At 41.7% G+C, this 23,754-nt stretch overlaps 1 protein-coding gene across 5 annotated transcripts in view; it reads right to left on the reverse strand.

Moving 5' to 3' along the window:
* LPGAT1 (lysophosphatidylglycerol acyltransferase 1) overlaps nucleotides 1-23,754 on the reverse strand; it is a 77,840-nt gene that overhangs the window by 27,240 nt on the left and 26,846 nt on the right. For all 5 annotated transcript variants that reach the window (XM_065679367.1, XM_065679369.1, XM_065679366.1 and 2 more), the window contains one exon: nucleotides 6,211-6,329. In XM_065679367.1, the coding sequence (XP_065535439.1) occupies nucleotides 6,211-6,329 (119 nt within the window). The remainder of the gene's footprint in view (nucleotides 1-6,210; nucleotides 6,330-23,754) is intronic.

Consider the following 23,754-nt stretch of genomic DNA (forward strand, 5'->3'; position numbering starts at 1 on the left):
TATACCACAAAACCGTATTTCCTTATAGTTACTTCTACTTGGGGAATGAGATCATGTTGTTCTCATGCTTCTGATTTGCACATGCTCCATACATGCTCACTCTTTAAACAGCAGCATTTAGAGAGACCTCTGGACAGCCCACATGCTGTTATTCATTTCTCTCATGGCATAGCACCACATGCATTCAGGCTCCTTGTCCTGGCCAAGAAGCATAATGAGAAGGCAAAAATAGAGGTTGTGCCATCAGATTCACATTGATCATCATTTCTTACAGGAGAAAGGCATATACCTGATCAGTCCTTTGAGATTTAAAATAGAAGAGTTACTCCAAAAGAGGTAAATAACAGAAGGAAAAAGCTTCTTCTCTAACTCTTTCCCCTGTAGAGCTCCTACATGCAGATGTTGAGAGGGGCACAAATTGGCTCTACAGAACTGAAAAACCCACTGTCTCCTACATGCTGTCATACACTAGGCTCGCTGCCTTTACTCTTCCCTATGTTATAAGGCCACACTAAGACTGATTCAAGTTCAGTGAAACTTAAAAGTCATGTAACATAGTACTCTTCCATTTATCACTATCAAAACAGCATATGGAGAACCATGACATTTTCTCTGGTAGTCAGATGATAATTTCTTTAATCTAAACCAGGCACCTCCTGCTTTGCCTCCAATGATGTATCCTACAGAACTGAAAGATGCTAAGGCAGAAATAAAGCAGTCTACGAAGTAAAGATTTCCTCTGGAAAATATAATGTGTTAGCTGATCACACCTACAAACACCAAAAGCTTGCACAGTAACTGAAATACTTGTAAACCACATCCATCACATTAACAATGCTTCTAACAAAACTATCTGATACAGTGAAAGAGGGTGTCTTTTCCCTACTTTCACATCTCCATGTGGAATATGGAGAAGGCAGCAGATACTATTTAATGCGGGAATTCTGTTTTGTAAAAGCAGCTCCAGAATTTGCAATTTGGGTCTAGAATTGCATGCATCAGAAAGTCTTTCGTCCAAAGAAATCTAATTATCTCTTGGAGTGCTCTGATTACCTATGCTCCCTTTTGACCACAGAAGCTATAAATGAATCCTGGGTTATATATATTTGGAGCAAGATAACTGTCACATACCCTGTTTCTTTCATTTAACCTTAAACAACTGCAGCTGGATGCTCAAAGTGAAGTTTTTACACACCTGCAAGAACACAGCTGCCAAAGAACACCGAGATACTTGACTGCCTTAGACATTTAGCTGATTTCCCAGTGAATTCCGAATTCGCATCCTTGCCTAAGAGCACATTAAGAACACCTCAACTTCTGTGGGTTTTTTTTTTTAATACTAGCAAACTTTCTACTTGAAGATCTTGAATAATGCAAGAGCACCCATTTCTGGACCCTTCAGCATCACTGGAAGTGGAAAAGGAAAGCCTGTCTCAGAAGAGGACAGCTTTCAAAGATATGAAAGGTTTTGCTTTAGAAACAAGCATCCAGTTCTTCCCTGTGACATGCTAGTATGCTTTCCTGCCTACCAGTGGCACTTCCTACTAGATGCTACACATCCAAGGGAACAAAGACACACTAGGTATTTGTGAGTGAGAGAAGAAAAACCTGTTCCTAGATAGAAGTCCCCACTTGAGACTAATACTGGTGAAAGCGTTTCCCATAGAGCTATCCCCAGGCCGGGGTTCAATAAAAGAGGATCTTAAACCAAAAATTCCTCTCTCAGATTTATATTCTTTCCATTTCAGTAAATTAGAAAGCCTTAGGGAGGAGACAAAAAAAGAAAAGGTGAGCCCAAGGGACAGGAGTTAAAAAAAGCACTGAGATATTATCGCTCCTCAAGGCACTACAGTATCTAAGTTCATGCCTGTGCACCAGCCCATAGATGAGAGGCGGTGTAAGGAACCATATCCTTGGATAAAAACACCACCAAAACTCCACTGATAAGGACTCAGCCTGCAGCAGCACCCATATGACTGTCAGTATTTGCCTCATATGTTGGCATTTTGACAGTTATTGTTCTATTATAGCAAGCAGAAGTTAAGCCAACATAATCTACTTTACTGGAGGAGGTCAGCAGGCTTAATAATGTGCTTCCCCGAAAAGATCTGTGTCTTTTGGGAAGCTGCCATTCTTCTCCAGGATATTCTAGGGCAGTTCTGGAGGAGGAACTCTTTCCCAGCAGTGTTAATGCTTCTTTCCTCCCATACCACCTTTTATTGTCTTTTTATTTAGATGCCAGTAGGTGTACCCTGAAAGTTGATCATTGCTCTTCTGAGTCTGAAGTCCATCTCACCATGTCTTAGATGATACAGGTCATCTAAAGGCTGTGACATTCATAGGCTTCCTCAGGCTTTTTGAGAGGGAATGATGTGACTTTGTCAAAGATGAGTGTGACATACAAGTTATAACTAAGACAAAACATACAGGCAGTGTGCTGCAAGCGGGCTACAAAGAGGCAAACTCTAGAGCTCAGTGACTACAAACCTGCCTATAAGCCTGGGCAGTGGTTAGGAGTACAAAGAGGAAATATTTCTAACGTATGAATTAATGAATATATACACACACTCGAACACATAAAGCTGAAAAGGAAGACTTCAAAGAATAGGACACACATATCATCATCTGCAACCAAAAGGCAAACAAAACTAATGGATATTCATCCTGTTCCACTACCAATGGCAGGACAGATCACACTGCAAGATACTGCTGGTGGCTCTTCAGTTTAGTATCCTCAGGAATGAAACAATGCTCATGAGATAAGTCTTTATCATTTGCATTTCAAGGAGGTTTAAGCAAAGACATTCAGAAATGTGTTGAGCACAGATTTGTAGTTGTTTATGGATTGAAAGAAGGTTTGGATCCTGTTTCGGGTCCTTTTTGCTTCATCCTTCCTGCTTTAATAAGTCCAGAATGTAGAAAAACCTTTTACCAATTTTATTACAAAATCTAGGTGCCTCCTATTCACAGACCCACTTTCATTGAACAGGTTTCAGAACACAGCAACCTGAATAGACTGACTTTCATCTTTCAAGCTCCTCTACCTTAACAAAGAAACCTGCATTCAAACCAGCTGCAAGCTCTACTTTCTACCTCTTCACTGCACCCTTCCTGGCACTGCTTTCTGCTGTGAATCAGAAAAAACAGCCACATTTATCAGTCCTAATCTAGTCAGAAAGCAGCAATAGCAGCATTTTAACCTACTTCTCTTTGTTAAACACATAACCTTTAATGTTCATAAGACCTCAACTAATGGAGTGTGTTTTAACATTTCCTCTCACCAACTGGGGCAATTTCTTGAACTATATAAAAAGTATAATTAGGTCACTTCTGATTCACCTGAAACCTTGCTATGTGGCTTGTCTTACGGTAACATGTATTAGTCAAGTAATATTTAGGGGTGTTGGTTGATTAGAAGCTGAACATGAGCTGGCTTCAGTGTGTGCTTGAGCCCAGAAACCACCTGTGTGCTGGGCTGCATCACTAGCAGTGAGACCAGCAGGTCGAGGGAGGTGATCCTGCCCCTCTGCTCTGGTCTCTTGAGAGGCCACTTGCAGCACTGTGTGCAGTGCTGGTGTCCTCAGCATAAGAAGGACATGGAGCTGTTGGAGCCAGTCCAGGGGAGGCCACGAGAATCATCAGGGACTGCAGGACCTCCCATATGAAGACAGGCTGAGAACATTGGGGCTGTTCAGCCTGGAGAAGAGAAGCTGCGTGGAGACCTCAGAGCAGCTTCCAGTGTCCGAAGGGGGCTACAAGGATGCTGGAGAGGGACTCTTCATCAGGGACTGCAGCGACAGGACAAGGGGTGATGGGTTCAGACTGAAACAGGGCAAGTTCAGGTTAGATCTAAGGCAGAAGCTCTTCCCTGTGAGGGTGCTGAGGCGCTGGCACAGGGTGCCCAGAGAAGCTGTGGCTGCCCCATCCCTGGCAGTGCTCAAGGCCAGGTTGGACACAGGGGCTTGGAGCAACCTGCTCTAGTGAAAGGTGTTACTGTTGTGCTTGTTCAGTCTTGTCTTGGCACTTACAAAGCTAGTATGTACCACTCACACTAAGATACATTATTACTATACGGTTTGGATGCAGCTGTGTAGGACAGATGCCTGCAGGCCTTTTCTGAACTTTTACGTTCTATTGAAAAAGAATCAGACTGCAGCATTTGGAGGCAATTTGAGACAGCAGAATCCTCCAGTTGTGCTAGGAGGAGATTCACAGCGTGTAAGAAGGACATGGAGCTGTTGGAGCAAGTCCAGAGGAGGCGACTCCCTACCCCTTGTCCTATTGCTACAGTCTCTGATGAAGAGTCCCTCTCCAGCATCCTTGTAGGCCCCTTCAGACACTGGAAGGCTGCCATGTTGTTACTAGCAGATGAATATCAAGGTTGTGAAGGACTCCACGTTAAGTTTAAACTGTATTTAAAGAAGACTGCCTAATTTAAGTAGTTGCCTATAGTATAAAGATTCCTTTTGGACAGGTAGGTTTGGGTTTTTATCCTCTCCAGTGGTTTCACAGTCACTTAAAGGCAACCCTCTGTGTTCAGAAATACGAAGCATGCTATTTAAGAACACCTGATTCAGCAAGTTCTATGAAGGATAAACTATCCTGATCTTTCTCATTATTTTTAGCCATTTGTACTACTCATGCTATACTTCAAGCATGTGTTGAAGCTTTCTTTTTAATTATCTCTTGATTAGCTAAAACCATACTAGGCTCTAGACACGTATATTCAAAAAGCATTGACTGCAATTCTTTAAGGGGGAAAAAAAGTGCTTTTAAGGATGATTTGCTTTTCTGAAAGCCTGCAAACCTAACGCTTTCCATAGTGAAGATCATTCCTTCCTCTGTTTTTAACATCCTCTGCATTCACTGCTCTGTCTTGACTGAAACTTTTTAGCTATGGAGTCAAACAGGGTAAACACAGAGTGGATTTATATATATATACTATTATACATACATGAGTCGATGAAGCCCTATGATATTTAAAAACACCTGATACATACATAGTCAAGCCTATACGCAATAACATAGCCACGGGACTATGCCTTCACAGTTGTATCTTCACCATAAGATTGTCCTATGCATAATATTGATGAAGGGAATTACAGAGTGTTTATTCTGTCATTCTCCTCACTGGGGTATGGTAGAGAATTCATTTAACTTCCTCAATACCCAAAGAAATTCAAGCAATTAAAAGTACTTTTAGACCCAGTTTTCTCTAGGCTACAGGGAGGAAGAAAGAAATCTGTCTCTGCTCAATCCTGAGGGGTATTTCCATACTTTCTTTTCTGAACTGGGTTTGTTTGAGGGCTTGGGGTGTTTCGGTTTTGAAAGAAAACTGAAATCCCTGATAAGAGATTCAGTGTACACCCAATCTATATTAATATACCCCAAGTGCCACAGTTACAGATGCAACAAAAAGCAGTTGCTGTTTTCCTTGCTTCTTCACTGCACGGTCTCAAGAAAGAAGACAACACTAAGACACAGCTGAGGCGCTTTTTCACCTTGCCAGGTATACTGTCCACCCTTTGCAGCCTGATCCTAAATACCCCCTTCCTCCTGACCTGCACATAGATTTGCCAGCCTGTTTAGATCCCATACTCCAGTTTCCAACACTACACTTCCTAGATGGGAATCTTCTGAACAGCAGTGTGTGAAACAATTGACATTAGTTGCACTTCTCACCAAATAAATGCTTAAGGGCTTGTAAAACAAGAGCTCAAGCAATTCTGACCTTAGCTAGCTCGCTTAGCGTGCACATGTTGTCATAGGGAAGTCACCTTCAGTTTTTGAACTCCTATATATGAAAATCCCAATGCACAACTTGCTTCTAATTTTGAGAAAAATTCCATGTGGGAATAAAATCACAACCAAGAAGACAGACTTGTGTTGGTTCAAGCAAAGTTAGCAGAAGTTGCACAAGAGCATGAGGTGAGAAGAGAAAACCAAATACATGATTACCTGCTTCCCTGAGTTAACCTAAACTGGATGCACACTGACTCAGCTCATATTTGACCTTCTTTAAAGGCAACCTTTTATGGTCTAAAACCTGCTCCAAGCCACTGGCTGTCACATTAAACCAAATCTGCTCAGGGCCTTGAGATTATTAACACCCAAGTCAGTCATCGATACCCCACACAGATGTGAGCACCCCACACCCAAGGTGACAGATCACATACATGGAAGCTATCCCACTCCCCAGTTGTAGCCTACCGTGCCTTTGTCCTGAAGGCACATCATCAGAGTGCAGACGTCACCCGTTGCTTGATGGTTCACCAGCACCATGGCTTCATCTTCTGATACTGCATTAACATCATCACCCCATTCCACTACTATTGAAAAAAATAACATAAAAAGGTCAATTTTACAATGACGATAAACATAACAAAAAACCCCAAAGACCCAGATAATTGTAACAAAGGAAGCTACATGCTACATGTCCATTTAAATCGGCACATAGCATAAAGATAGGAATATCAGCAAGACCATTTTTCTAAGCAGAGGGTATCCAGCTTAGTTTTAAACTGCATGCACAGAATAAGAACAAAACAAAAGTTCTTTACCAGAACATATGCACAGAGATTGATCTTTTTGTGTCATTACACCATTCTATATTTAGGGTCTCAAAATTACATAAGCTTTCGACCCAGCTTTCAAATTCAACTGTCTCACCTCATTAGATTAAAAAACAAATCATGTTAGCAGAGATGGCTTTTGGTCATTTGTATTTAACTTAGCAAGTTTGTTTCATTTCTACACTTACTATTAATAAACTACCCTGGTAAAAGCAAACCAAAAAGCCTGCAGTTGGATCATTGGGTTTAAAATGCTACATTAAACAAACTCAGTAATTCACATCTAAACAAGTTAGCTCTAGGCAAGAAACTGGCTTCAGAGAATGCTGCTCAGATGACAGAAACTATTAGTCACTCTTCTGTAGAGCAGATACTCCAGGGGTAAGAATGATGTCAGGAGGAAGCTACAGGTGCTGATCAGCCAACATTTACACTGATGAGCAAGAATTCCTGACGTAAGGAAAAGGAGCTTGAATTGCTGCTCCCATCATCGCCAAGTAACTAAACAGAAAAAGAGAGACGACTGCCTCCCAAAGAAGAACACAGGATGGAAAACCAGGTTGTAAGCCTGTTGTAAATTGAAGACCAGAATATGTCTAATGGTGTCACTGGGGCAAAAAGACAAGCATGTGGCATCTGGCCCCTCTTCCATAAAAGGAATGGTTACTGCAGTACAGGGTAACGGGAAAAGATGAGCAGAGCAGTCCTGTGAAGGTCAAAAGGAGAGGCAACACACATTGCCCACGCATGTAGGGCAGGATTATTGTCTCTGTGTTTGTTCAGTATCTTACGTGGTTGTCACTCGCTATTATTTCCAACACCAAAGGAAGTATTTCAGCTCCACTGCTGAATCTTTAGCACTGTTATTAACAGATTTCCAGGCAGTGAACAACTCCCATCACAGGACAATTAATCACTTTACTACTATTTGTCTCTGAAGCAGTGGTTTAACTGATGCAAAAGCAATAGGTCACATACTGAAGATAACACCCTATAGTCCCTTCATAGCTTCCCTGTCCTTGCAGGAATCCATTTAGCAACAGGCCTTTGAAAACTGACACTTTATTATGTTAGTACTGAATTAAGACTTGAAGACAAAGTAAATAAATAAAATGCTGTATTTACAAGTAGAATCAGAGATAGGAAGGTAGGGAGGTGTATTCACACCATAATGTTCAACTTCCTTTCCCTGGGCAAGCTAAGCACAGATCCTCTCTTTTTCTTCTTAACATGGACTTAGAAGATTCCCCTTTATCCCTCCTCCTCAGTTACATGCAAATTCCCTCTAATGTCCTCTCTAACTCTATGGAAGTTGGGAAACGCCTGGTTGTGGCAGTCACAGTTCACCATGCACCTTCCTTATCAAGTATCTCACATGCCTACCTATGGCAGTACCCCACAAAGCAAGAAACTAAGATGAAACAAGAACTGCTTTACAGAGAAATAAGTCATACTGATTCTGAAAGTATTACTTCAGTGTCTTTATTAAGAAGCCAATATATAATTGTCTTACTGAAGTGTGGCCTTCCAAAAGTAATAAAAACTAAGTACTAAATACATTCAGCATCTGCAAAATGAGGTTTCTCACAAGTAGCTCATCATTTCCAAATACAATTCTTTTACTTCTAGATCACCCAGAGAAAAACAGATTATTAGAGATACTTCCCTGGAACACATAGATTAATGCTACTCATCAGTTCTACTGTAGAGCAGCTTAAAAAGAAACTCTTTTCAGTCCTCGAAAATGTTTCACAGATCTAACTTTCTGCAGAATTAAAGCTCATGACTGAAGAATGTCAGCCATAAGAAGTGCATGCACCTGAAAACAACTAAAGAGGAGAACTCTCTTTATCCATCAACAGCCAGGCTAACAGTTCAACTTTGTGGCTCAGCTGACAGGTAGGAAGTTGTTAAATTCACAGTGATTCAGCTGGACATCTTCTAGTTCCTTTGCCCTGTCATTTCTCCTAGGGCAATCAGTCTGTCTCTTGTGCTTAATAATGCTTTCTGGTCAACTGATTGACCTGATTACCAAGGAGAAAGGAATCAGTTTGGGCAAGTCCTTCACAGAGCATTTCTGGATGGGAAACCAAACAGAAAACTACACAAATGTGCAGAAAAGCCACCGCCATTACCACACATTCTTAAAGAAGAAAAAAACCCTTCAAATATCTAGAATCTTAAGTTGTGTCCCCTTAAAGTCAGTGGGGGAAAGAAATGCCTCTCTTCAATTATTCCACCACACTGAAATACTCCAAAGGATCAACTTGTACTTTAAGAAATACTTGTGCTATTACATTGCTCCACTGCAGCTGGAAACAGTCACATCAAAACCCCAGCTGCACGGCAGCAGAACCAGGAACGCTGCTTTGCTCCACTGCAACAAGACAAAAACCAGTTCAAAGACAACTATTTGTCACTCAGGAGCCTGAAAACCAGCAAACATTGCTCCACAGCTTCCTTCTACTGCTGGGGAGCATTTTATACGGATACTGGGTCTGTGTCTATGGCCTCGCAATAGTTAGGTTTCTGAAAATTCAGTTTAACATAGTGAACTAACACAAAGTAAGGGAAGAGCAGGAAATCAGTTCAACATGGAAATTCAAAACCATAGTACACTCAGTACCAAGCAAATCTGGTACCCCAGATGAGTAATGACATCTTTCCCCCACAAAATTGAGGCAGAACTGGCTTAGCTGTAAGAGGTTCTTCATCTGTGACTTAGCATTGCAAGGAAAAGGCTTCTCCAGGAAAGGATGAAGACAACGTTACTTGCAACTGCATGCGCCGTAAGACAAGAGTTACCCTTCTCTTACAAGAATAAGTCCAAGATGGACATGAGTCTCTAAAACATCAAGAAAATATTTCATCTGATGAGCAACAAACCAAGTTTTGCACGAGCTCATCCTTGCAGAGCTTAAAGAGGAAAATAAAAGCAATGAAAGATTTTTTTTTCCACATTTTTACTGAACTTTTACACATCTAAATATATCTATTGAGAGTTCTCAGAACATTACCAACCTCATGAAGTTCAATAAGGCCAAATGCAAGGTCCTGCACTGGGTTGGGGAAATCCCAGATACAAACACAGGCTGAGCAGAGAAGTGGTTCAGAGCAGCACTGAGGAGAAGGACTTAGGGATGTTGGCTGAACTGAACACGAGCTGGCTTCAGCAAGCGCTTGAGCCCAGAAACCTGGCCTGCATCAAAAGGAACGTTACCAGCTGGTGGAAGGAGGTGATCCTGCCCCTCTGCTCTCGTGAGACCCCATTTGCAGCACTGTGTGCAGTGCTGGTGTCCTCAGCATAAGAAGGACATGGAGCTGTTGGAGCAAGTCCAGAGGAGGCCACGAGAATGATCAGGGACTGCAGCACCTCCCGTATGAAGACAGGCTGAGAACATTGGGGCTGTTCAGCCTGGAGAAGAGAAGACCTCAGAGCAGCTTCCAGTGTCTGAAGGGGGCTACAAGGATGCTGGAGAGGGACTCTTCATCAGGGACTGCAGCCACAGGACAAGGGGTGATGGGTTCAAACTGAAACAGGGCAAGTTCAGGTCAGATCTAAGGCAGAAGCTCTTCCCTGTGAGGGTGCTGAGGCGCTGGCACAGGGTGCCCTGAGAAGCTGTGGCTGCCCCATCCCTGGCAGTGTTCAAGGCCAGGCTGGACAGAGCCTTGGGCAATACGGTCTAATGTGAAGTGTCCCTGCCTGTGGCAGGGGGTTGGAACTACATGATCTTAAGGTCCTTTCCAACCCAAACCATTCTGTGTCTATATGACTGGCTGCTTTGTCCTTAACATAACTGTGTGCATGTAAGCAATGCTATGAATAAATATTCAAGCACTTTAATTGCAGTATGCCATTAGACTGGGCAAATGACTACTCAGCTAACTAACAATTCCATAGATTAATTTTATACTTATGAACATACCTGGCAAGAATGGCAATATCTGCACAATTGCCTAGCAATGAATTTGAACTAACTTCATTTTGCATACCGCATTTTAAAACTCAGGTATGTTCTGAGATTTTCAACCATCTATTCTTCATTACAGTTATTAGTTTTACTACAGTGTGTAAAAATCAGCCTAAGTTTTATTGGCAACTTAAGTTCCAATGAATACCTAGGGCTATTATTTCAAGAGGTATTGGATCTTAACTTCTTATTTCCCCACTGAATTGGAAAGCAAGGAAAAAAGAAAAAGCCTCCAGGCATTTGGAAATGGGCAGTGAAGGAACCAAAGGCAATTCTCCTACTAGCACCCAATCCTACAAGCTATCATGTTAATTCCATATATAAAAAAGATGAAAGACCCATGCTTTATAGCAAGGTCAGGGAAACTCTAAGTGTTCTAATCACAATAATTAAAACCCCCAAACCCATAAACCAGCCTAGATAAATCCCCTGAAAGTTGTTATATATGTAAATACATTGATTTGGAAATCCATTTGCTGTTTAGATTTGAGTCTACACACAAGACACACAACTTTCTCTAGAAACTGGAGAACATTTACCCCAGAACTTCCGACTCCTTAGTTCAGTTTTCTTCTCATCACTCATAATCACTTGCACCCATGAGGCAAGAAAACCTGTTCCAAGAAGCTGCAGGTTGGCAACACACAGAACTGAAGAGTACAATCGCTTGGAAACCTTCAGCAGCAAATAAATGGCACTATTAATGGACAGTCTCCTTTGCTTCCTCAAAGAGGGAACATTATTATTAGGTATTCAATGGTGACTGTAACTCAGCCAGGTTTCTAAGTTTTAAACACTCCTCATACTCAAGCAGTTTTGTCTGGCAAGCTGCACCCTGCTTTACTCTTATTCACAAATGGCTCATTAGAGCATGTTTCAGCTAGAGTAGCTATGTAGAGTTGTTAAACTCATTTGTCTTGCCTCTGTAGATGAGATTCTTTGATAGCTGGCATTAAGAAATCCCAGAACTGACGTGAGAGGTTGAGTATTACTTAGCATGCCTAGACAGCATTAAAAAAAAAAGATACGAGTATACTAAAGGTGTGGGGTTTTCCCCTTAACAAAAAGGTTCAAGGCATTTGCCTCTCTGAATTGGTTGCCTACATGAAATAAAGGGAAACCAAAGAGTGGACTAAGTAAATCAGCACACAGTTAGGTTTTTACACTTATTAAGCACATATTTTGGGGTTAGAAAGTATTTTAAACCACCTGTGTTAAATCAGACACATATTATTGAAAAAAGAGCTCTTCCTATCCCACCCCTTCCTGCCAAAATTCATACTGCCAAGGAAACCTTCACATATTGTGTCTATGTACACACAAGACACGCAAGTGATCAGTAAAAGCAGTCTGGAAAAGGAGGGAAAGAACATGCACACAACATAACATCTCCTTAAACACAGCTTCGCTTATGTGTTATCTTCCATTTCCTATTAAAGAATGTACCCTTGCTATGAAAGTATTGGCAATTTCAATGCTCTTGCAATATACAAACCTTAAGGTTGTGAAAATCTGTTTCAAACAAGATTTTGATACCAAAAGAAGCCTCTTTTACAGCTAACTTGGCTCAGACTTTCATAATGATGATAAACTGACCTGTGTTCACAAACTGTCTCTTTTATTTCCATCAAGAAAAGTGTTCATCATCAAGAAGTCAAAGAAGCAGCAGCTGGGGAAGAGAAGCCTGCAGATAAAGGGAGTTCCTAGACTCCATGTTAAATAAACCAAGATTAGGTTTAACATAGCCCAGTCACCATCTGTGTGTTTCTGTGACAAACCATCTTCCACACCTCTATGCTTCACTGCAGGAAACAATGCACATTTCCTTTGGCCTTCAGTTCCATTCTTTTTTGCTTCCTTTCCCTCTCTATCTGCAGTTGACAGGCAGAACTGCTTTGTGGAGAAGAGGACTTTAGCAGTCACAATATTTATGCCCTTAATGAGCCCACACTCTTATTTCAATTCCCTGACAGGAAGAGGTGTTAAAAACAGGAGACAATTACAATAGAGATGCCCTGGCTCTTTCCTCTTTCCAGCCAACCCAAGAACCACATTTTTCCTAAAGCACAGCAGTTCCTTTTGGAAATGGGCCCTAGTGATGACTGCTTTTGAAGACTGACTTAATTTTCCTGGAGGGCATGTTCAAGACCTCATGGGTACAGTTTGCCTGAGTTCTATAATTCACTGGCACGAGAGATGATGCTTGTGGCTGAAGAGAGGCCTCCTTTTACCCATCTGTGAGTGAGAATCAATAAAAGTGAAACCTTAGCTCATCTTCAGTGAAGCAAACTTCTTCCACTGACTTCAGTACAGGCAGCACCATCTCAAGAGCTTCACCTCCTCACAATTATGCTAGGCAAGCAGTTTATATGATGAGAAAACTTTTCAAGTCAACAAATTCTGTCAGGATACAGAAGCTATGCTCGCTATAGATATTGAGGAAATAGTTCCAATATGTCCTAAGTCTTACAAGAACACATCTCTCACTGGACATACCCTGGAGGTCTCCCAACAGCTATTTATGCTGCCCCCACAACAGTGCTTGAACGTAAAGGCACCAAAGTCACACAGCTCCTAGTTCTGATCATCCAGACTGGAACCTCAGTTGTATACAGGGGTTACTGCTTCCAAGGAGCATTATGAGAGAGACAGTGTTTATAGCCTCATAAGCAAATATGGACTGTGAACCGTGAACTGTGATTGGTATCAGCTTTCATGGCTATACTGGTCATAAACTGTAGAAGCCAAGAAGCCACTCCACTGTCTGTACTGCTGCTTCTATTATTAGAAAAGCAACTGCAAGACTGAAGAATGGGATGGAGTGCTGAAACCCTTTTGAAGTACCTCGAGCTCATGAGTCAGACCACTCGCAGAAGGAGCAAGCGGTACAGCACATTCCTCCCTGCTGACAGATAAAATACATTAACTACCCAGAGGAACATCAATGCATTCATGAAATAATACCCTAATGCTCTAATGCCTTACATGCTGCAGATGTTATATTGGCCAGGAAGAATCAGTTTGTTTGAAGCCTAGAAGAAAGAGAAGCAAAGCAATGGGGCAGTCTCACAATCTTTCTCACCACAAAAGAATATATTTTATGTATTTAGCGCACTTAAGAAATAAAACAAGTAAAGGTTACTAAGGGATATTGCCAATCACTCAAGTAAGGCTTGAAAGTTAAAAACACTCCTAAGGGGTTCAAAGGATACACAAAAAATTACCTACTTTGAAGCACATTGCTGGCAAGGTCCTAAAAAGACAGAAGAATCTGAACCAATGGTAAACAGACTTCAGGTTAACTGCTGCCACTTCAGTTCATGTTTAAAGCATTAATTTGGTCATTCCTAGTTATATTGTGGAAAGAAACACTGTTAATCTATGTTCAAAAACAATTTACTTTCAACACCAAGTAAAGACAAAGTTTACAGGACTGCCCTCAAGATGACCAAAATAGAAACTGAAGTGGAACTTGTGCCATTTGCTGATTAAAACCTTCTGAACAGTCTGGGGATGACCAAAAAGCTGTAACACCATAAGTGACAGAAGCAAAGAAACAGACTTCCATAAAACAAGCACTGAAGAGACAGAGACTATGAATAGAAGGAACTCAGCTAAATTGTTACACAGAGCAAAGACAATATTTGCTACAAATATGCAATTATAAGTGGTGAGAACCCTCCTTTGGCATTACAGGGCCACAAGACCACTTGTACCAGTAAGAGTCCCACAAAATATTCCACTGGAGTTTCCTGCTCCCTAGATGGAGAGTATGGGCTTGAAAATGTTAAGAAGAATGCAGACATACAAGGGTCTTTTTTACCTTTCTGCCATTCAACCCTGCTCAGAGACAACGATGGAAACACCACAGTCAATTCCTCAACACAAAGAGACTGGGCCCTTGCCCAAATAGACCCTTTTTATCAGACAGGGCTGTGGGTCCTACATTTCAGTCTCTTTATCTACAGTGGTAACTTTTACGAGTGAGAAAGGATTCTCACCACTCAAGCGTATGACTTTATACAATAAATCCACAGAACACTTCCATTTGTTCACCCATAACACTGATGGTTACTCTTAACAAGAAGGTAGCCCAACATCAAATTTACTTAGGTTGATATCACAGTCTTAAAAGCCCTCCTCAGTCTACTATACAGTGAAACTACAGTATTTTAAATACTATTACAATGCCAGATACATCCTAAGATCAAAGAAAATTGTGCCTGTAAAACTGCTTTATGAAAAACAAGCTGGCTTTTCTAGAGTTAAAAGGAAAAGTGACTTTGAAATCAGGGGAGTTTCAGAATCCACCCCCATCACAACAATTCAAGCATGTTCCTCTTTGTGAAAGAGCAGTGAGAGGAGAAGAAAGTGTTTCTTTTCTATGATGAAAACTATACCAGTGCAGCTGGGTAACTAAAACATGCCACAAAGACAGAGCTTGCTGTTATTGTTACCCTTATCACCCTTTCAAGCAAAGAACAGTTGGCTGTGGCTCTGTATTTTAATAACTTGAACCCAGCAGGTTACAACAGCGCTGTACCCATACTCATCTGCCCCATCATTACTGCTCTGCAACTAACCAAACAGGAACAAAGCCGAGAAGCAGGATCTGACACATCAATCCCTGACTGCCATGGCATTTTTGGTTTTATTTTCCCTTTAAAAGCTACAAGTATCGCTACAAAATTCCCATCTGCTGCATGAGCTGGAGAACTTGTTTCTTCCAGGATTCAAGTCAGACAAAGTCTGAGGCAGCTTTTCCTTCTATAGATATGAAAATAATGAGAAACAAAACAGGAGGAAAGAGGAAGATTTATTTAGAGCACAAAACCACGGGTGGGGGTAAGCTCATCTGAAATTCAGTATGGCAACCCAGGGACTTGAGATTGAGGAAGGAAAGCTGCAGGAGAGAAAATGACCATTTCCAGAGCACGAAGCCCAATCACTAGGGTTGTACCCCAGGCTCCATACTGGTACCAGTAGTGTTCAACATCCTCATTAGCAGCCTGAACTATGGAGTGCACTCTCTAAGTTGGCAGCAAGCTTGCAGACAATGAAGAACTGGGAGGAGTGGTTGATAAGCTTGCTCAGCACTGGGGAGGCACTGGGTCCAGTCCCACGCTCCCCAGTACAATGTAGGATGCAGACTTACTGGAGGGAGTCCAACAAAGGGCCACTAAGATGATTATGGAACTGAAGCATCTTTCATACAAGAGGCTGAGGGAGCTGGGGCTCTTCAGCCTGGAGAAGAAAAGACTTCAGGGGGTAAACCTTACCCATGTGTAAGTACCCAATAGGGGTGTAGGGAGAGGAGTAGATTTAGCCAGACTTCTGCAGTATTCAGTGACAGGCTGAGAGACAACAGGCACAAACTGAAATATAGGACATCCCCCTCCAACACAAGGAGAACAAATCCTCTAAAGGTGGTTGGACATTGGCACAGGTCACACAGTGAAGCTGTGAAGCATCCACCATTGGAGCTATTCAAAACCTGACTGGACATGGATCTGGGCAACCTGCTCTAATTGACCCTGCATGGTGTTCGACTACATGATCCTGTGGTTCCTTCCAAACTAAACAACTCTGTGAGCCACAGCCTGACACTAGGAGGAAAAACAGAGTCTTAACAGAATTCTTTCTTAGTGGATACCATCAGATACAATAAAACCTACATTTTCCTCCTGCAGCATGAAAAGGTGCAGCCTTTACAGTCATAAAGCGCACACTGCAAATACAAACTGGAAAGGTTCTGTCTTGCTGCTATAGAACTGCAGCGTAGACATAAATTTCAAGGGTAGTTCAAACTTTCATATTACAGAAGCAGAATGATTCACCTCGGATCATCAGATTCAGGCAGGAAAGTGGGACCAGTAAACACCACCACAAACTCGAAGCAAAGATAATTTTAGCCAGAATAAGCCTTTGTGATCACTGCTATGAAGTCCTGACATCTTCATTTATACCTGTATCTTTAGCTACATTACATAGTATGATGGCAAATTACTTAATTAAGACTGTTTCGTTGCATGTCAAGCATGAAGCATACAAGCAACCACATTGAAATTGAGCTACTTTCAGTTACTCAAATACCCAAAACATTCAAATTACTACTTAATGCTCAGATAGAGCTGTTGACACTTAATTAAACTTAAATCTGAGACTAGTAATAAGTAAACAAAAAAAACCCCAACACGTAAAGTGGAAGGCCTCAATCATTTTCCCTATTATCTTTATTCAAGGTATTTTTTGTTTTTCCAGTTTCTGACAAGTTGCTCTAACACGAGAAGCAGAAAAGAGCCAGTGCAACACCATGTGATAGAAGTCAGCCCAACCACAGCTATCAGATGAAGATGGGATGATGGGGCAGCAAACGACAGTTGGACCAGAAAGAATCCTTATGGAAATGAGGTCTGCTACACTGGAAGACCTGCTGAGCAAGACTGGTTGTCCCAACACGCAAACCATAACCAGCACGAGTCACCTAAATTACCTTTGAAATTGCTATGGATTCCTTTTAAAAACAAACTTGTCAGGCATGTTGTGGTCTTTAGAGCACAGCAAGCTTAAGAGTTTTGGTCTTTTAAAGAATGTCAGAACAGGTTAAGAACATGCAACCGCCCCTCTTCTTTTCCCTGTAAGCTTAAGTACAAAAGAGAAAGAGAAATATCCTTGTTACAGAAGTTCTGTAGCCACATGCCACAGCCACCACGGTACCACTATTTAGGCAGGGTCAGGGTGGCAGCTGTTTGACTTTTAGCAGGCTTTGGATTTGGTTGGGGAAAGCAAATTAAAGCAAGTATTTTCTCCCTCAGAGAGCACTCTGAAAGCACATCCTTTATCACAGTCCAAGTACTGCATCGTAACAATAACCTGAGCTGTCTGTGCAGAGCCAACTGACTATGCAGCAGAATCTACTCAGGGGCAGTACTGAAATCTTACAATACCATTACTACAGTTTCCTTTTGAGTCACTGGCAATGGTATGCATTACTCATTTGATCCTGTTGCTTGTCCTTCCAGATGTGAAATTCCCTGTGATGCTGAAGAGTCATTCATAAGGTACTTCACTTCCTTCAACTATTAAGGTGACTCCAAAGCTACCATATCATACAGCCTTAGAAAAGGAAACAGAAGACAAAAGCAGATCTTCTCAGTGGGGTTCCAGGGGACGCAGTGCCCAGAGAATACACCCAGAAGCACAGCCCTGAGTAAAGGGATACTTTTTACATTGTGTGATCAACACCAAAGAACAGTAAATCCAAACCAACTGTGTGAAGAATCCCATTAGGGCAATGGTCTGTGCAAAGCAAATTACTTGTGAAACAGCAGTCCTGCCTCCTCCAGGGAGAGAACTATCTCTTTCAAAGCAGGGGGAACGGTCAAAACCTGCTTTGCAGCATCAGCTCTTAACTTGATCTTGATGCAAAATAGTCAGCCTTGTGCAAGCTGGCTACAACAGACTAATATACCAGAAGCCACTGTCCAGGACCACAGCATTCCCAGTTCCATCCCACTGTTGGCTGCTTGTGCAGAGCCACACAATGTAGCACCACAGGACTTTCTATTAGGAACCAAGCTTTCTTCTTGATATGACAGAAGCAGTGTTTGCACTGTGTAGTCCAGAATAATATGAATACTGGGGAAACTGGACAAAGACTCCGCTGAGATAAAATGCACCAGCAAGGCAGAAGCAAGCCTTCGAATAACAAAAATTGGGGAAAACCTGTAATTCTGTTTCATGAAGAAACATAAGCAGGGTCTAATGGCTGGAAAGAAATACAGGTAAGAATCACCTATTACCATAAATAGATGGATGGAGCCTACACTATATTTGTTTCTTTCAAAGTGGACAGATTTGAGCCCTTACCGCTTCTGACAGCAACACATAAGATTTGAAGGTGCTTGTTGCAGAAAGTTGAGGTATATTCTGTGACAACTGTAGAACTGCCCAAAATGAACTCCTGATAGAGGCTGCTCAAGATTTACCCCTGTTATTTAAGAGGGAGCAAGCCCTACTACAACAAAGTTCTGCAAAACTTGCTGGTTTGCTCTTAATTAACAAAACCATAAGTGGAAAGCCACAGTTCCAGCCATATGGAAGACCCTGCTCCTACTTAATCCAGATTTCCAAATCAAGCCAGTTGAAAGTATGGTATTATAGAGCAAGTGGCATATAGCAGTGAACCTGCCCAGGAAGACATGGTCATTTCCTCTCCTTTGAAGATTTGTAGATTGCTTCTTACTTCAAAGAAACCAGAGCATCTACAAGCTTTTCAGATGTTTTTCCCAAAAACACAGCTGCAGAAGTATCAGGACATTCAGCAGTCTTACACCAAGTATCCCAAGGCCATGAAACATCAAGTCTTTCTGGGGACAGAAGAACTCAAAAGAATTTAGCTATTACCTAGTGCATAAGGGACTGGGGAGGCTAGCTAGCAATGAGAAGACACGAGGTTCCAGACCCCTGCCCACAGGCTGGGACACCTTCCACTAGAATTGAATCATAGAATCTTTAATGTCCCTTCCAACCCAAATCATTCTATCATGAAGATTGTATCACATCACAGCTAGAGAGGTAACTCATCAAGGGTTTTCTGGTACCCATGAAATTCTCTCAAGTGCCTTGAGGTCTATCAAATCTGGGAACCAGAAAACCTAACAGGACTGGAAGTGAACAAACAATTATTTTCTCTTTAAATAAGATGTGGAACTTGCCTGGAACTCCAAGTGAGAGTTTGCATTCATCTCTCCCCACATACCAAGTCTAATTAAATAGCACAGTGAAGAGGCTTGATCAACCTGCAAGCATTCAGCGCCTTAAGTCTAGAACTGTACCACCAGGACAAGGGCACAGGAAGGGTTATAGCCCAAAGGGTACAGAAAAGCTGCCAAAGTGACTATAGGTAAGAACTAAGACTATGCTTTTCAGAGATGTTCTAGGTAACAATTACCCTACTGAGCAAGGAAACTGTTTTCCTGCTGTCCAAATCCAGCTGGGCTCAGAAATACATGATTTTCCATATATACTTTAAATAAGTCATTCTGATTCGAAACCACCAGATCGTCATCATTTTTTCCTCCTAAAGGAAAGCAAACTGCATTGCTTTAATCACTGGCTGAACGTTTGAGTCAAGAAAATCAACAGTACTATTACTGGAAATCAAGATTATAACTGTGGTTAAGACCACTGCTGTATCTCAGCTCTTGCTAGGTCAATCCCAAGTCTTGCCTAAATTACTGCAAAATGCTGTTGATGCTCTCTCTTTTCACAACTGACATTACTTAACTCAGTTCATGATACAGTACAAAGAATCACTACATAAAAGCAGCGCCAGATACATTTGGAAAACCCTTTACTTTTGGATTATCTCTGCTAAACGGCCTACATGGGAAAGGCAAAAGGCCATTCTGTGTATTTGTCATCTCCCTGCAGTGATCTCAGAACTGAGGAGTTTGTCTCCACTTGAAGGACATTGACCATTTAAACCTCTTTCAGGTCATCTGATAACACAGCAGATGAATAAATATAGCAGTATTTATCTGCTATATTTATTACAAATATTTATATATACATTAATATTTATATATTAAAATAGCAGTAGCAGATAAAACAGAGCTGAGTGCCTGAATGATGGTAATAACAGAAATACATATTCAAGCAGAGTATTTTGGGATTGCAGAAGTAGTATAATCTAAAAATCAATATCCTCAAGCACAGATGCAACATTCTTCTCTCCTCTACACCTTAGCACCATCCTGCAGTTCCAATGGGTTAATGCTGCCATATGGCACGAACCAGAACCAAGTCACTGGACATTTTCAAGTTGCAATATGTAATGGAAAACTTCATCACGAAATAATAAAAAAAATAACTGGATACAGATGCAAGGAAGCAGAAGGAGAAATCTTTCAAAAGAAACCTCAGGTTTCAAGGACTCTTAAACTTTTCACCCATGCTACAAACAGCTTTTACAACAAAGAAGCTATAACATGAAAAATATTTCCTCTTGGAAACAGCAAATTCCTACATTCAGTTTATGTTCCTGTTTATGCAAGTCCCATTATTAAAACACTAGGCCACAGTAAGCTTAAAAAGCATGCTGGAAAGTGCATGACAGTAATTCTAGCTGGGAACTTAAGCTAGTACTTTCACTGGTATGACACAGCAAATGATTCAAGCTGACAAAGCATCTTACCGTACTTAAATTTACACCAGGTTATCCTGCACCAGTTCAGAGACTTAAGAATTAAGTGTGTGGCTACGTTTCAGCTTGCCAGGAAGCATAAATCATCATCAGATCAGAAGCAACACCTTTCATGGCACTCTCAGGCTGTCGCAAATGAAGTAATTAGCAGGGAAAAAACCAGCCTCTCTCTTTAGATTATTCCTTTTGCTACACCCCAAAGCAGCAGCAAAAAGTTCACTGTTCCTAATTTTATGAAGTTTAGCTCTCTGGCATCTGTTACTATTACAAAACAAGTAATCCTCTTATACCTGCTGACAACTGCATAAAAATACCTTGGATCTGTGGCTGACTGTCTTACCAGGGGTTTCAGTAGGACTTTTTACTGACATAAAATAGTAAGACTTAAGGCAAACCAGTTTATTGCAACATTCTGAATGGCTGGCTCCAATAACTACCCTTCACCCTCAGTGCACAGAAAATGTTCAGTGAAATATCTGGGACCCAGTTTTGAAATATGCTGCTGCAATGACAGTAATCGAGGCTTCTCTTCCTCTTTCTCTCCTTCCTCAAATTAAAATAAGATGTATTTAAAACCCAAATCTCAGATCAAAAACCTTTTATATACATTGGGAAGAAATGGTAAAAATGACAGCAGAAAAATGCTGGGGGAACTAAAAAGAACAGACTTCAGAGTACATCAATTAAAAACAGTGCTTCACTGCAGAGCAGTTTCTCTGGAGAGCACCTGTAAAAGGGTTCAACAACAGAGCTGTGAAAGAGACTGTGGAAATGGACTTCTCCATTTCAGATACAGCCACAAATGCAAGAAGATGTTACGAATCTCAACATTTCACTTTACAATTAAATGATTAATGTGAATACTCTGAAGTCTGTGGGTAACAATAGGCACTGTAAGCCTTTTTCATGCAACTTGTCATGATCTGTGGCTACAAGTGCCTTGGCTTACTCATGAAGCACTTGCCAAGTGTCTTACAAATTACTCTCTTCAGACAAAAAGAAAGCTAGGCATAAATAAGTTTATTCAGGCTACAGAAGTCTGGCACTCCATACTCGGCTCCTAGAAACCCTGTCTCAAAACAAACCCATGAGTGATCAGACCCCCAGATTTACCATATTGGTTTTGCCAGGTATGAGGAAAAGGTAATAGGACTGGAAGAGAAAGGAGCAAAACACCTAGAGAAAGGAGCAGACCATCTGCTATGGTTCTTCCTTCACCACAGCAGCCACTAGAACAACCCTTAACCTTTCTGCAGTGACACACGGTGACACCACGCGTGGTTATGTGAACTCAGCTCTGCATCTGAGCTTTTAAAGTTTAGTGGGCTGTTAAAACATATACAAACAATGTGAGCAGTAAACAGGAGGGAGGAACAGTTCAGCATTTTTTTCCCCCTCTGAAACCAGTGAGGGATAAAAGTGCTTCTCCAGCCTCTACAAATCTTGTCAACCTCCATAAGCCCAAGGTAGGCATCAAATGATCTTTAAAACATCTAAGACAACAGGATTATCAGGGCAAAGGCACTGCTGTTGCCACACTCCCCGCCTACGTTATTAGGTTAAAGTAGTAGTATTAGGTTTGATGACACAAATACAAGTGTTTCAAATTAAAACAGATTCTTTCTTTTTTGTTTTTATGCAATCCCCTTTGTGCAAGAAGTTTAACAGACATTTATATTTACCACACCTGCATCCAAAAGCTTTTTGCAATGTAAACTGAACTTCATAGGTCTTTCATGTTGTATTAGTCACACACAGGCTATGGTTACATTTATTTCCAAGCAAAGCTGTTGCTAGGAGGAACAACATCTGAATTTTATGCCAGAGACAAGCACAAGAAATAAAAATGGGTATGAAAGAAGAATACATTTGGAAACGGAACAGGCAGTTACCAGAACTGGAGTTTTGCCAGGCCATCTGTATATATTTGTGCATATCAAAATAGAACAGGTTCAGGTACAAAACTCAAGAGGCCACTTTTTCACATGTGCTACACAGTGGTACAGAACCCTTCTTACCACCCACACTGTTGCTCTCTCCAAGGTCTTCCCAGATATGCTCAAATACACGTCCAGCCTCATGTTTCTGCATGTCCCTGGGTCAGACTCAAAACTGACTGTCCTGGGTTTTTATATACAGAGTAGGAAGTCTTAAACCGCCAATACTTAAAATTCTTTTACTACCTTATCCTTTTTCCTAATATTAAGACTAAACAGGTACCTGCATATGCCTTTCGGATCTAAAAGTATATGATAAGCAAGGTGGACTAAACATCATCTATAGGAAAGGTTGCAGCTTCATACACAGCCTGCCACTGCCAGATTAACAGGTTGCTCCAGAAGCAGCACAAGTAAAGCCCAGTTTCCTCAAAACTTGTTGTCCAGGCTCCTTCTCCTCAATAGGCTGGAGAAGATATGCCAGCACTGTGGCAAATCCAAAGCCACTGATGGACTGGTTGGACATACAGCAGATGTCAAAGAAGACATAGGATGGCCAAACCTGCCTGCGCTGCCCTCAGCTGAGGCGCTAACTTGGGTCTCTCTCCTCTGCTCAGCTGCCAGTTTTCACAGAACTCCTGAGATCCCCATGACCTGCAGTGCTGGTGTCCTTAGCATAAGAAGGACATGGAGCTGTTGGAGCAAGTCCAGAAGAGGCCATGAGGATGATCAGAGGCTGCAGCACCTCCCCTATGAAGACAGCTGAGAACATTGGGGCTGTTCAGCCTGGAGAAGAGAAGCTGCGTGGAGACCTCAGAGCAGCTTCCAGTGCCTGAAGGGGACTACAAGGATGCTGGAGAGGGACTCTTCATCAGGGACTGCAGCGACAGGACAAGGGGTGATGGGTTCAAACTGGAACAGGGCAAGTTCAGGTTAGATCTAAGGCAGAAGCTCTTCCCTGTGAGGGTGCTGAGGCGCTGGCACAGGGTGCCCAGAGAAGCTGTGGCTGCCCCATCCCTGGCAGTGTTCAAGGCCAGGTTGGACAGAGCCTTGACATGGTCTAGGGT

This window comes from Lathamus discolor, chromosome 5 (assembly GCF_037157495.1).
Source record: "Lathamus discolor isolate bLatDis1 chromosome 5, bLatDis1.hap1, whole genome shotgun sequence".
NCBI classification, from domain to species: domain Eukaryota; kingdom Metazoa; phylum Chordata; class Aves; order Psittaciformes; family Psittacidae; genus Lathamus; species Lathamus discolor.